This window comes from Piliocolobus tephrosceles, chromosome 4 (genome assembly GCF_002776525.5).
Source record: "Piliocolobus tephrosceles isolate RC106 chromosome 4, ASM277652v3, whole genome shotgun sequence".
In the NCBI taxonomy this organism is placed as follows: Eukaryota; Metazoa; Chordata; class Mammalia; order Primates; family Cercopithecidae; genus Piliocolobus; species Piliocolobus tephrosceles.
The window spans coordinates 21,358,186-21,372,166 of record NC_045437.1 but is presented as its reverse complement, the minus strand read 5'-3'; the positions used below and the strand labels follow the sequence as shown (position 1 = coordinate 21,372,166).

At 35.1% G+C, this 13,981-nt stretch overlaps 1 protein-coding gene across 3 annotated transcripts in view; it reads left to right on the top strand.

The window, feature by feature from the left end:
* Positions 1–10,259, top strand: part of CDH12 (cadherin 12) — a 494,468-nt gene extending 484,209 nt beyond the window's left edge. The window contains exons 10-12 of one of the 3 annotated variants that reach the window (XM_023218204.1): positions 1,647–1,764; positions 6,450–6,701; positions 9,717–10,259. In XM_023218204.1, coding sequence (XP_023073972.1) covers positions 1,647–1,764; positions 6,450–6,701; positions 9,717–10,216 — 870 coding nt within the window. In that variant the 3' untranslated portion in view covers positions 10,217–10,259. The remainder of the gene's footprint in view (positions 1–1,646; positions 1,765–6,449; positions 6,702–9,716) is intronic. The other 2 variants (XM_023218206.1, XM_023218205.1) reach the window with 2 other exon arrangements.
* Positions 10,260–13,981: the final 3,722 nt, after the last annotated feature.

The window sequence follows — 13,981 nt, the reverse complement described above, 5'->3', positions numbered from 1 at the left end:
AGTCTATAACAAAGTCTTCATATCTATATGCTGTTCTAAAGGACTTTTCTTTATTCTAAGAGTTATATTCTCGATAGATTTTGATGTCATACATTTAATTTAATAAATGGTACTGGTTTATAACAGTTAGAGGCAAAATTTGACAGCCAGTCCCCGAATAATATATAGAAATTTTCTCAGTGAAATAGAGTGATCTGCAGACATTGGTTTAGATGAAGGAAAGTTGGTTTCATAGTGTCTGTATGGTGATTCACTGACTAAGTAGACACATCCCATGATTTAGACTTTGGTGCTGAATAATGAAAGTCTCTCCGTGACAATTTTAAAGCTTAAATAGAGTCTGTGTGACTAATTCACACTAAGACAAGAAATCAAAATTCATACAAGAGGACCAATTAATTTGTTAAATTAGAAATTACTAATACTGCACTGGATATCCAAGGTCCCAGTGATATCTATCTATCTATCCATCCATCCATCTATCCATCCATCCATCCACCCACCTACCTACGTAACTATCATCTATCTATCCATCCATCCATCCATCCATCCATCCATCCATCCATCCATCTATCCATCCATCTACCTACCTACATATCTATCATCTATCTATCCATGTGTGTGTGCAGATAAACAGGAACGTAGATCATAGTCATAAAATTGAGTTTTAACTGAATTCTCATGCTTAATAGCATCAGTGTAAGATCACGTAATGCATGCTTTACACACTGGGACCAGGATATACTGTCTGAAATCTAGAGCCTTCCTCTTGCAGATTCAAATGTAGTCTGAGAGCATGATTATCTGACCAACACTCTGCCCTTGTCATCTCTCACATACACTTCCTGAAATTCTGTCTGATGCACAGCCATTGGATATGTTAATAAATACATGCCTCAAAGCCATTTTTACTTGCTTGTCTATTTAATGGATTGTAAATTTCACAGGTTGATTCTCAGAAGTTATTTTTATTCTCCGAGTATTTAAGGGCATTTCATTGAAGTACCAGCCTTTTAACTGTAAGATACACAATGTATGGGAGCAATTTAGGAAAAATTTTGTAACAGGAACGATAGTGCTTACTCTTTTAAAAATTCTTTGAAAACACAATTTGTATTCCTACCGAATGAAGAAAAACATAGTGAAAGCAGATATACTGCTTTTATATCTCTCCTTCTCATCATTTTATTTATTTATGAAAATAGAACCATTGTTACAAAACATAACTCATACTAAAATTTTGCTATCACAAGGGCTTTTAGATAACCAGAGATTTTGTTTTCAGTAAGCATTTTTATATTCAGGCTAGAAAGCATTTATTTGATCTAATTTAAAATGCAAGCAAGTACATTTTAATTTTACTTTGCTTATTAGTGTGAATTTTTAATGCTGGTTACCTTTTTAGTTATGCAGGTATCAATTTGAAATTAGCCCATGTTCTGTAATTGTGCCTGTCGTTATTCCCTGTAAATGTTAGAAATTTCTTTATAAGAATTATGTGTAAATAATTGACCTACTGTTATTGACTCCAAAAGTGTCATTTCTGTCTACTTGCATGTTTCATTAAATACATTTAGTAGCCTGGTGTGTAAAGTCTTCTTTGAAACTGATGACCGACTTCAAGTTTAATCTCAACTCTGTTTCAGATAATTCAGATAGTCAGTGCTGCAGACAGAGATCTTTCACCTGCTGGGCAACAATTCTCCTTTAGATTATCACCTGAGGCTGCTATCAAACCAAATTTTACAGTTCGTGACTTCAGAAGTAAGTGCAACCACAGAAAAATTTACCTCTTATCATGTATCTTTGTAAAAGGGCACAAAGGGAGGAATCAATACTTTTCTTTGAAGCACTCATTTTCAGAAAATATGAAATCCTTATATGAGAAAGGCAAAAGTCTATAGCTAGTAGTAAATTAAGTATTTAATCTATATAGACTGTCTAGTAAGGCAGGTTGCTTCCATTGTAAATGTGGACAGTCTCTCAATGAGTCAAGCAAATAAAAGACTCTGAGAATTGAATGTTTTCCCTGTTTTAAACATATCATTTGTCCCAAATGCACATTACTTATACTTACTAACAAGGAGCTCTTTAGAAACTGTTTTATTAGAATAACACAGTACAGCACAGGTTAAGAATGCAGGTATTGTAAACACATGTGGACACAAATGTTCATTGTAGCACTATTCACAATAGCAAAGACAGAATCAACCTAAATGCCCATCAACGACAGACTGGATGAAGAAAATGTGGTGTGTGTGTGTGTGTGTAAATGCTATGCAGCCATGAGAAAGAATGAGATCATGTCTTTTGTAGGAACATGGATGGAGCTGGAGGCTATTATCTTTAGCAAACTAATGCAGGAGCAGAAAATCAAATACTGCATATTTTCACTTATAAGTGGGAGCTAAATGATAAGAACTTGGGAACACGAACAAGGAAACAACAAATTCTGGAGTCTACTTGAGGAGGGAGGATGGGAGGAGGGAGAGAAGCAGAAAAGATAACTACTGGGTACTGGGATTAATACTTGGGTGATGAAATTATACATACAACAAATCCCCATGACACATATTTACCTATGTAACAAACCTTCACGTTACCCTCAAATCTAAAATAAAGGTTAAAAAAATAAAAAATAAATTTAAAGAATGCAGGTGTTATATTTGAAATGATATAGGTTTGCATTTCTGCTCCATTACTACCAAAATGACACCCTTAATGTATACAATTTTACTAAATCAAGTCAACCTCATAGTATTTTTTATTAAATAAAATCATATTTTCAAAGCCTTAACAAAATGCCTAAAACATGTTGCATCAAGATCATTTTAGCCACCACCAGTGCCATCATGGTTACACTTAAACTTTTATCTATTTATTTAGAGGGAGAGAGAGACATGATTTGCATAGTTTATAATGAGAATTTGCTACTTAAAGACGAATGAAGAGGAAGGAATGAAACTCTTTAAAAATAAATTTGTGTAAAATTTGTTTTACACATTAGTGTAAATGAAACTCTAGTCATTAAAAAAAAAAAAGCCACTTAACAATTACAGATAAATAATTCTACCTGCAAAGAATAGAAACATTATACTTTAAATGTGGACTATATCTATTATTTAATATGATATGGGATACAACTTTTTTTAAAATTTAATTTTAGTTTTCAAAATTTTAGATTCGGGTGCAGGTTTGTTACATGGGTATATTTCAGGATGATGAGGTTTGGGCTTCTAGTGATCCCATTGCTGAAGTAGTGAACCCGGAACCTGATAAGCAGGTTTTTTTTAACCCTTTGTCTTCTCCCTTTCTCCCCCTTTTCAGCATGCCCAGTGTTAGTTGTTGCCATCTTTGTGTTCTGTGTACCCAAAGTTTAGCGCCCTTTTATAAGTGAGAATATATGGTGTTTCGTTTTCTACTTCTGTATCAATGTGCTTAGGATAATGGCTTCCAGATGAGTGCATGTTGCTGCAAAGTACACGATTTCATTTCTTTTTTATGACTGTGAAGTATTGCATGGTGTACACTTAATCTTCTACTACCACTACTATTGCCAGCACTCCTACTGCTGCTACTACTGCTAATGCTATTACATCTGCTACAATTACAACCATTACAAAAATATAAAGGACACTTGATTAGAAATATTAAGGTTGAGTATCAATCGGTATCTCTGACTTTATTAGGTCTGTAACCTTGGGTATTTTATGTCCTCTAAATTTCCATATGCTGTAAAATAATCATCAAAACACCTGACTTTATAACCTGATAATAACAAGATAAATTTTTATGAATTCAAAGCATATAGAACAAGTGAACAAGTTGTATTGAGATGGTGATGATGATGATTGAATCAGAGGATGTTTTGAAGAGACTAGTTTGCTACAATGATTAGGTAAAGAAAATCAGAGTCTCCACATTTTATCACTGAAGGAAGTTGAGTAGGGTTTGCTGAATAAAAAATGCAATGTGAGAAATGGCTGTAAGTGAAACAGCGGTCCAATCTTGAAGTTATTTATAATGAGAGTGACTACATATTTTATCATAAAAACTGAAACACTTATAAAAAAGGGAGAAATATTAATAATGTTATGGCACAACAGCACACAAAAAATAGGTCCGTATAAGACAAACTGGACAATATGATGACCCTATCGAGAAACTATTTCAGGAGATAACTTAAACCAATAATGTTAGTAGTCTTTAAAAGGTTTAAGCAAGAATATAACATATTCATATTTACATTATAGGGAAATCAGCTTGGATGTAGCATGGAAAATATATCATAGGGAGATAAAACTAGTTCTGATGTCATTGCAGTAAATGGGTGAGAGCCTTAGATTAGGGTACTGACCATGAGGATGGAGACATTTGGATGGAAATAGAATTGATAAGACTTTGTGATAGATGCCCTAGATTCAATATGTGTATATCATGTAATAAGACAAAATAGATTTCCAGGTCATAGGCTTCAGCAACTAGGTAGATAGTCACATCATTCACCAAACCCAAGTGTTGACTATTTTCTACAATGTATCTTTGCTGAAAGATCCATTTCAGATTAATCGTGTTAATGGGAACCAGATGATACTGCCTCATAGCAGAGTGCTTTCTCATGGACTAAACATGTACTTGTCACCAAATTTCAGGTGCCATTTACCATGTTCCTTGTTTTATAATGAGTTAAATTTGTAAGGTATTTTTAGTGGAAAGAAAGCATTTAGAGAGGAAATAAAACATAGTATGTCTTTTTCTTCTCACTACGGACATCACAAGAAATTTGTTCTGGTCAATTTTCAATAAATAATAAATTGGGCTGGGTGCAGTGGCTCACACCTGTAATCCTAGCACTTTGGGAGGCCAAGGTGGACGGATCACCTGAAGTCAGAAGTTTGAGACCAGCCTGACCAGCATGGTGAAACCCCATCTCTCCTAAAAATACAAAAATTAGCTGGGCGTGGTGGCGGGCACCTGTAGTCCCAGCTACTTAGGAGGCTGAGGCAGGAGAATTGCTTGGATTCCAGGAGGCGGAGGTTTCAGTGAGCCGAGATTGATCCACTGCACTCCAGCCTGGGTGACAGAGTGAAACTCCATCTCGAAATAAATAAATAAGTTGAAAATAAACACTTTAAAAAGGGTTAGGCTTCCATTTGACACATACATTGAGTTTAAGAATACCAAATCCCTACCTCCTCCCAAGTGCAGATACACCAGACATTCTATTTCTAGTAGTCATTTTCACTCAGATTATGAACTTCACTCCTAGCCTGTTCCTTTTCCACAGACTCAAGTGTTCAACCATCAATTGCTTAATATTTAAATGTTGATTCAGTTAATATCCAATTGTTCACCCCTAATCGTATCCCAAAATTTTTTTTCATCTTGGTGCTTCCTATTGCTGAAGAACCTGCCTAAATTTCAGTTATTTAATTTAAAGTCTACCAATAGAAAAATGAAATCTGATTGAAATAGTAAACATGTTTGTGACAGACTTGCACAATTGTAACATACTGTACACTTTTCTAAAGTTATCTTACCTTATTCTCAAGTATTATGTGTAGCTATACTAAACTACATATTGATACATTTCTAAAAATAAAGCATTTCTAGGGGTTACTTTGACACACAAATGAAATATTGTTATGAATAAAACAAAATTTCTGCTTATTTGTGTAGAAATAAAAGAACAAATGCATGCAAAAGAGCACTTTCAATAGAAGTATCAATTGCATTTATATAAAAGTAGTAATTTTTATTGTCTCACATTATTGCAAGTAAATATGATTTTGAATTAACCAGAATTACAATGAGTTACTTTTGAAATTATATTAAAGTAGTGATTGTTATAGTTCAAGGTGTTTACAATTTTTAAAGTTTATTTTCCTTTCCGTGTTTCTTATTCCAGCTGATGTGCAGAGTTGAAAGTATTCCCATACATACAAACATATATAACATATATATATTTTTTATATATGTTTATAAACATATATACATATACAACATGTAGACAGAAAAATTCTTAATTTAAAATAGTCAATTGGTTTTAATATAGTTTAAAGAATAGGTTCTTATGTGAAATAATTTACATATTCATAGTTTAATATTTTCTATTATGCATGAAAATATTTACAAAATTACTTTTTAATGAGATTGCAATGTCAGAAAAAAATTGATCAATTTAATTCACTTTCTGTCTTATAAAGTATTCTATAATCTTTCTGAACAGAAAATTTAATTCTCCTACCAGACAAGATTAATGTTTATTTTTCCTCTAATGATTATTTTGATTATATTTTGGCAGTTTTCATAATGTGAAAAAAAATAAAGAAAATAAGAATCATTTTTGCTGATTCAAGAAGAGCTTCTTACTATTGAGCAGATACCAACTTGAAGATTTGAAGTGAAGCTCATAGTAACCATGTTACCATAAATGTCATGTTTTGTAGACAACACAGCTGGAATTGAAACCCGAAGAAATGGATACAGCCGCAGGCAGCAAGAGTTGTATTTCCTCCCTGTTATAATTGAAGACAGCAGCTACCCTGTCCAGAGCAGCACAAACACAATGACTATTCGAGTCTGTAGATGTGACTCTGATGGCACCATCCTGTCTTGTAATGTGGAAGCAATTTTTCTACCTGTAGGACTTAGCACTGGGGCACTGATTGCAATTCTACTATGCATTGTTATACTCTTAGGTTGGTTTCAAAGTTAATCACTGTTAATTTTTTCTTGCTTGGTCTCTCTTTCTTTTTTTCCCCTCTCTCTCCTCTATATCTCTCCTCAATTTATCATGTAAACAAGCTTTTATTCATGGACATGTCATACCTAACTTCTCAATTTGTTTTACATCCTAGTAATTGCTGCTGTCTAATAAGAGATTATATCATCTTTTAAAAAAAATACTTGATGAACAATGGTTCTCAAATTCCAGTTTGATAAAGAAAGGAAGATAAAAGAGAGAACAGAAAGAAACAGAACATAAAGTAATCCTCAAATTTGTTTGTCTTTTCTGTCTAAACTGCCATCCAGAAGTAATTCTTCCATTTTCTTGCATCTCCTTACATCAAAATTCTAACCACTCCCACTAGAACAGAACAGAATAAAGTATCTGGAAACACTCCAAAGGAAAATCATTGAAGTAAATGTATTCTGTATTATCTCTGTGAGATTGAGTATTAACCTCTTAGGGGGTTCTCCCTCCATCGACTCTGTTCAGTTTCTCCATTTCTTAATCCACTGCCAGATTCACAAAAGTAGAGAGAGATTTTCTATTACACCTCATTCCTTTAAAATCAAATGGCAACAGATATACAACTGGATATTGTGGAATCAAATTGTATATGCATATTTACTCATGAACCAAACATAATCTGACAAATATGGACACCTGACTTTATCTCTAGGAAAGAAAAAAATTAATTAGTAGGATGTAAGGCACGGAGTAAGGCATTAAATGGTAGCTTGTGGAGAGCACTTCCTGAGTCAGAAGCTCATGCTGACATGGAAGGTGAAGTTCCAGTCCAATTGGCATGGTGTAGATGTGAATTCCATATGAGAAACTTTGGTGTGCAGAGCTAAGTATTCTTTATTTCCTTATAATTCATAATAAATTATCCCTGGCATCTCTTTGTGTTAATATAAACCTTAAGGACATCTTCCAAGTAATATTTTCACATCTGAAATGTAATGAGATCATCTAGGTGTTTAACATCAAATGAATTTTTTCTACCTCATACGCCTCTCTTCACTTGTAGCTGAGTCCTGGAGTATTTCTATATTGTGAAAGTTGTCAGAATCAAAATGGAGTCACTGATGTTAAGAAAACCCTGACAAATAGAGCTAGAGAAGACTATGGAGAGAGGGTTTTCACCCTTATATGCCTGATAATGAAAAAAACTGTAAAAATCACGGCCCTGCACAAAGACCATCACAACCTTATACAAAATCACTTCTGCTGGGACATCTGCCCAGCAACTGCCTGTCCAATGTTGGACTGGCATCGCCCTTGTTATTAATCTTTGTAGTCAAGGATAATTGTTTGAAACAATTATGTATCCTCCTCATTTTTTTCTTTAAAAACCTTTGTCTTCCTTTATCTCCCTGAACACACACATAATTTACTATGGCACTCACATTCCCATTGCTATACTCTATTTCCAAATAAATATATTTTATTTCAGAGAAACTCTTTTTGTTTTGTTATTTGGGTTGACAGTATCAACCTAACATGGCTTGGTACGTTCATTCAGGATGTTCTCCTTTGGCCTCTTTGGCTATCATACACTGTAGCAAGTAATCTACTCAGGTCATCCCTATCATGTACTGCCACTCATTTATCTGAATACTTCCTGAGCATCCACAGAGCACCAGCACTATTCTAGGCATTGTGAATTTTTGGTATACAGCAGTGTATATTGATACTCTTTGTCCAGCCATAAGGTCTGCTTAAAAATCCGTGTAATCTTTGACCTCCTTGACCAATGTCACACTCCTTTAGGTCCACTAGCTTGTTCTCAGCCATTCTCATATCCTTTGTGGGGTGAGAGGAAGCACAGAAAGTTATGGTCCTTGGATCCCTTTTAAATGGACTTCAGACACATCCAGCTAGTTTCTTTCTCAGCCATGGTGATTCTGAACCCATTTTATGTATAGGACTGGTCCATGAGGTCTGCAGTCTCTCACATACTCAGTAGAGGAACAAACAATAGTGTCCTTTGTTCTGAGAGGAGAACATAAACCCTTGGGAGGAGTGCAGGGTGCTAAACATCTCCCCAAGGCCCACTGCACAGAAGCTCTACGTGGATCTCCTCTCTCCTTCCAACTGGTCCATCTCTAATTTTGGAGGAGGAGAGAATAAATGAAATTTTATCATTATGCATTCTTCTCTACTTTATAATTCTATTAACAGGTGTCTTCCAGACTCTGCTATGGTAAATCAAACACACATTAGCTTTCACCTGTTGACATCACTATGGAGGAGAGGGGTTATTATGACAAGAAAAGCTGAGCACTGACGTCGTCATTTGTATCTGTGCCTATTCGTGCATAGAAGAAATAAACACCATTGACTTAGTGGAGAGCTTTAAATCAACTAGAAATAAAGAGAGATTATAATTATACAAGTACAAAAATTAACAATTTTAAAATATTGTTTCAAGAAAGTAACCTGAATTCTAGGCATTTGATTTAAATACTGTCTCAATATGGCAGGACACAGAAATGAAATCGATGCTTTAGTCTGTAAGATTTACAAAAGTAAGGTCCTTACGTTTTCCTTCTTTCCTTCTTTCCTTCCTTCCTTCCTTCCTTCCATCTTTCCTTTTCCTCTACTTCCTCTACTTCTCTCTTTCTTATTTATTGCCTATAAAAATAATTGTCACAGTGAAGATTTGGGCTTATCGCATAAGAAACATAAATTTCTAATTTAAAATAAGGAATGTTCCAATTGGGAAGTTAGCTATGAATGATAGTCTTATTTATAGATGATAATATTCAAGTTTTCTTATATTAGCACTAACAATTTTCTATATGAGTGGAATAACTATTATTTCATTTCTTCTTTTGTTGCAACACACACTTTTACCTGACCCTAAAATACTTGGAGGCCATTAATGAAACTCAGCCACCCTTAATCATTTTTAATTTTTATGGAGAGATGAAGTGACCTATCTGCTTTCTATTCTCAAATTGCAATTTTTGTCTTGTTCCAGCCATAGTTGTACTGTATGTAGCACTGCGAAGGCAGAAGAAAAAAGACACTCTGATGACCTCTAAAGAAGACATCAGAGACAACGTCATCCATTACGATGATGAAGGAGGTGGAGAGGAAGATACCCAGGCTTTCGACATCGGGGCTCTGAGAAACCCAAAAGTGATCGAGGAGAACAAAATTCGCAGGGATATAAAACCAGACTCTCTCTGTTTACCTCGTCAGAGACCACCCGTGGAAGATAACACGGACATAAGGGATTTCATTCATCAAAGGCTACAGGAAAATGATGTGGACCCAACTGCCCCACCGTACGATTCACTGGCCACATATGCCTACGAAGGGACTGGGTCCGTGGCAGAGTCCCTCAGCTCTATAGACTCTCTCACCACAGAAGCCGACCAGGACTACGACTACCTGACAGACTGGGGACCCCGCTTTAAAGTCTTGGCAGACATGTTTGGCGAAGAAGAGAGTTACAACCCTGATAAAGTCACTTAAGGGAGTCGTGAAGGCTAAAATACAACCGAGAGGGGAGATTTTTAAAAAAGAAAAAGAAACACAAATATTAATAGAAATCACACACACACGCACACATACATACACACATACACACACATACACACATACACACACACACATACACACACACATACACACACACACACACATACACACACACATACACACACACACACACACAGACTTTCTGGGACAAGATTCCTTTGATTATCTGCTTTCTAGCAAGTTGTTAAATTAATCATATTGTCAGTTTTGGTTTATTCTGCCAACACGAGATACATCCTATAACGTGTACTTGCTTCGTTCTGTTGTTTTGTTTTTTCACAATCACGCTGAGACAAGCTCAGGCCTATTCAATACAAGTTACTGACATGACAACCTAGAACGAAGATAGCTATGTGGCATCACGGTGGAAGAGTGTTAGATTTTTCTTAATTCCACTAAAGTGCCTATTGAAACTCTTATCATTTAAAGTGGTGTACAGTGCACTCTGCTGTGATGGTATTGCAGGATTCAGAAATAAAGAGGACATAAAACAAAGACGTCTGTATGTCAAGAAGCAATAGCGACATTCTGACTCTCCTCATTCCTTTCGAGAACAAAAGAACACTTCCTGATCTCCACCTTCTTCTAATTCAAAAGGTTTTCTTTTTCTTTTTTAAACTGTATGCTCAAACATATGTTTATCCTATCCTTTCAGAAAATTGAAATAAATATGAAAATATCAAGTTCAATATGTAAGTCCCGAATTCTAGAAACGATGTTTGGTCTTAACATTAGTTCACATTAAAGCTGTTCATTAAAATGTTACTTTCTTTTCCAAAAAAATTAAATTTAAAAAAAAGAAAAGAAAAAATATTCCTCTTTATCAAGAGAGGCCTCAGGGCTCAAATTACACATTAAAATAAATATTGGTTTTGCTTAATATTGTACTGGTGTGTGGAAAATTGGTTTTAACAGTCACCAAATTCAGCTTTTAGTCATAGATATAATTTCAGGTTATGTTTCTATGAAACATAAAAGTGCCATTCATTTAAGCATGGAAGGAGAAATTCATTGCAGTTTCTCAGAGTTTCTTACAATCTAGTGATTCTTTGATGAGCAGCAAAATAAAATACATATCAAATAATCGAGGATGGATTTATAAGATGTCTAAAAATATTTGTTATACATTATCGAAAAAATTAAAAATTGAGGACTTAAAAAATTCAAACCAATGACTGAATCCTAAAATGAATGCAAATTCAATTTCAGGCAGCTAATATACTTACTTTCCTTACATGGACTTCAACTTTGTGAACAACATTATCATATTGGAGCTCATAGTTGCCTCTTTGTTCTCTCATCTACAAAAATCTTAATGTAAATTATCCCTTACAAATTCCCTGTAAAGAACTTTCTAATTTGATGTAAATTTCTAAGTAATATTAGATTTTATAAGCGCATTAGTAAACTAAACTCACATACATCACTTTCAAGCGGATTGCACACTAGCCTGGAAAACATAAAAAGATGCAAACTAATTATAAAATAATACATTTTCTATGAATATGATAACTGCTTAAGTGACTACTGTAATACTGACACTATATGTATGAAAAAATTAAAGTTACTTATGGGTCCATCCTGAAGATATGGTCAATATCTAGCTGGGTTTATGAAATACTTATAAATATATTTAATATTTTCAAGGTTTTGAAGCTAAAAATTCACACATGGGAAAAATAGGCAGAAGTATAGACAACACAAGAAAATCATATTCACCTTTATTCATTTATAAATGCATCCATCAAAATGATCTGACAACTCGTTATGCTGTGGCAATGGGGCCATTTGAATTCGCATTCCCCATTTCTTTGTTGATATCTCCCAGTTCCATATTCTCATTTTCTCCCTCTCAGGAATGGCTGATGAACTTGTTTTCTTCTATCCCATCCCAATTTTACCTTTATCTATCCCTAAGAACTGCATTATACTATTGATGTAGTGTGGTAATTTACAGTATGTTTGGGAAAGTATTTACATAACATGTTTCAAAAGCTGGTGAAGCCATAACCATCCTGGAGAGAAAAATTGGGACAATTTTTGGGTTTGCCTTAGCAATATGATTTGCTATGGAGTGATGCATAACCCCTGAAGAAGCTTACCATGCAAGATTGCTTCTGGTAGACAAAAAAATTCCCATCAGGAATTGCTGCATTTTGCATTTTGTAGGAAATCGAACTGCCTCTGCATGCGGTCATTTAGCAGAGGCAATGGTAGCATGGAGAAAACTTGGGGGGGGCGGGTCATTTCAAACCTCATGGCTGAGATGCTGAACAAAAATATGAAATAGGTAGGATCTTATTTTCACCAAACTGTTGAATACTTTTTAGTACGTCCGGCTTTTATTTTTGTCACACCACTGCATTTGTTTGCTAGGTCTGCCATAACAAAATGTCACAGACTGAGTGACTTAACAGTAACGGATTTTCTCACAGTTCTGGAGGCAAAAACATCCAAGAACAAGGGGTTGGCAGAGTTGATCTCTCCTGGGAGTCCCTCCTTGGCTTGCCCATGGCCATCTTCTCTCTGTGTCTTCGCACGGCAGTCCCTTTGCGCTTACTCACGTCCCAGTTTCTCTTCTTATAAAATACACCAGGCTGGGCATGGTGCCTGTAATCCCAGCACTTTGGGAGCCAAGGTGGGTGGATCACCTGAGGTCAGGAGTTCAAGACCAGCCTGGACAACATGGCGAAACCCTGTCTCTACCAAAAATACAAAAATTAGCTGGGCATGGTGGCAGGCACCTGTAATCTCAGCTACTCCAGAGGGTGAGGCAGAGAGAATTGCTTAAAACCCAGGAGGCAGAGGTTGCAGTAAGCTGAATTGTCACCACTGCACTCCAGCCTGGGCGATAGAGTGACACTGTGTCTCAAAAACAAAAACAAAAAAAGATGCCAGTTATACTGTATTAGGACCTACCCATAAGAGCTCTTTTTATCTCAATTACCTTTGTAAAGACTCTATCTCCAAATATAATCACATTGTGAGTTACTGGGGTTTAGGACTTCAACATATGATTTTCGAAGAGAGCAATTCAGCCCACACCAACCACAGAGATGTTCATTACATATTCTTTTTTACAAACTGGCTTGGTTTAAAACACACACAAAACAAACCAAATATATGGGGAAAAAATGAATAGAAATGATTTCAGATACAACGGGACACCAGAGGAGAGATATGGGGAAAAGAGGTCTTTGGTGCTCATAAATTTAAGTATTATGGGATACCTCTTATGCTATGACACCACACTAGGCCTAATATTTCAATACTTGCAATATGTTGGGTTCTGTTTAATTTGTAATAACAAAATTACCTTCATTTAAGCATTAAGCACTATAAAATGTTTAGAACTTCAATGGGGGAATTTTGGCTATTAATAATAATAATTAAACCATAATTTTATTGCCTTGCATGTTTACTTTTATAGAAGTATATATGTATGTATTATATGTAACATGTATGTTACTTATATATATTTTAAAATGTTACATTTAATTGTATTCAATGAAGTATTAGATCAACACATATGAGTGCAACAATGTGATATACTAGAGATAATCCAAAATTGCTTTTGTACCAAATTCTCACCAGAAATGTGAGGCAAGCTCCTTAGCCTCCCAGTGCTCTGTTTTCTTTGGCAAAATTAATTTGTTGAACTTAGTGTTATATACATTTCCTCTAAAATGTCTTGATTCT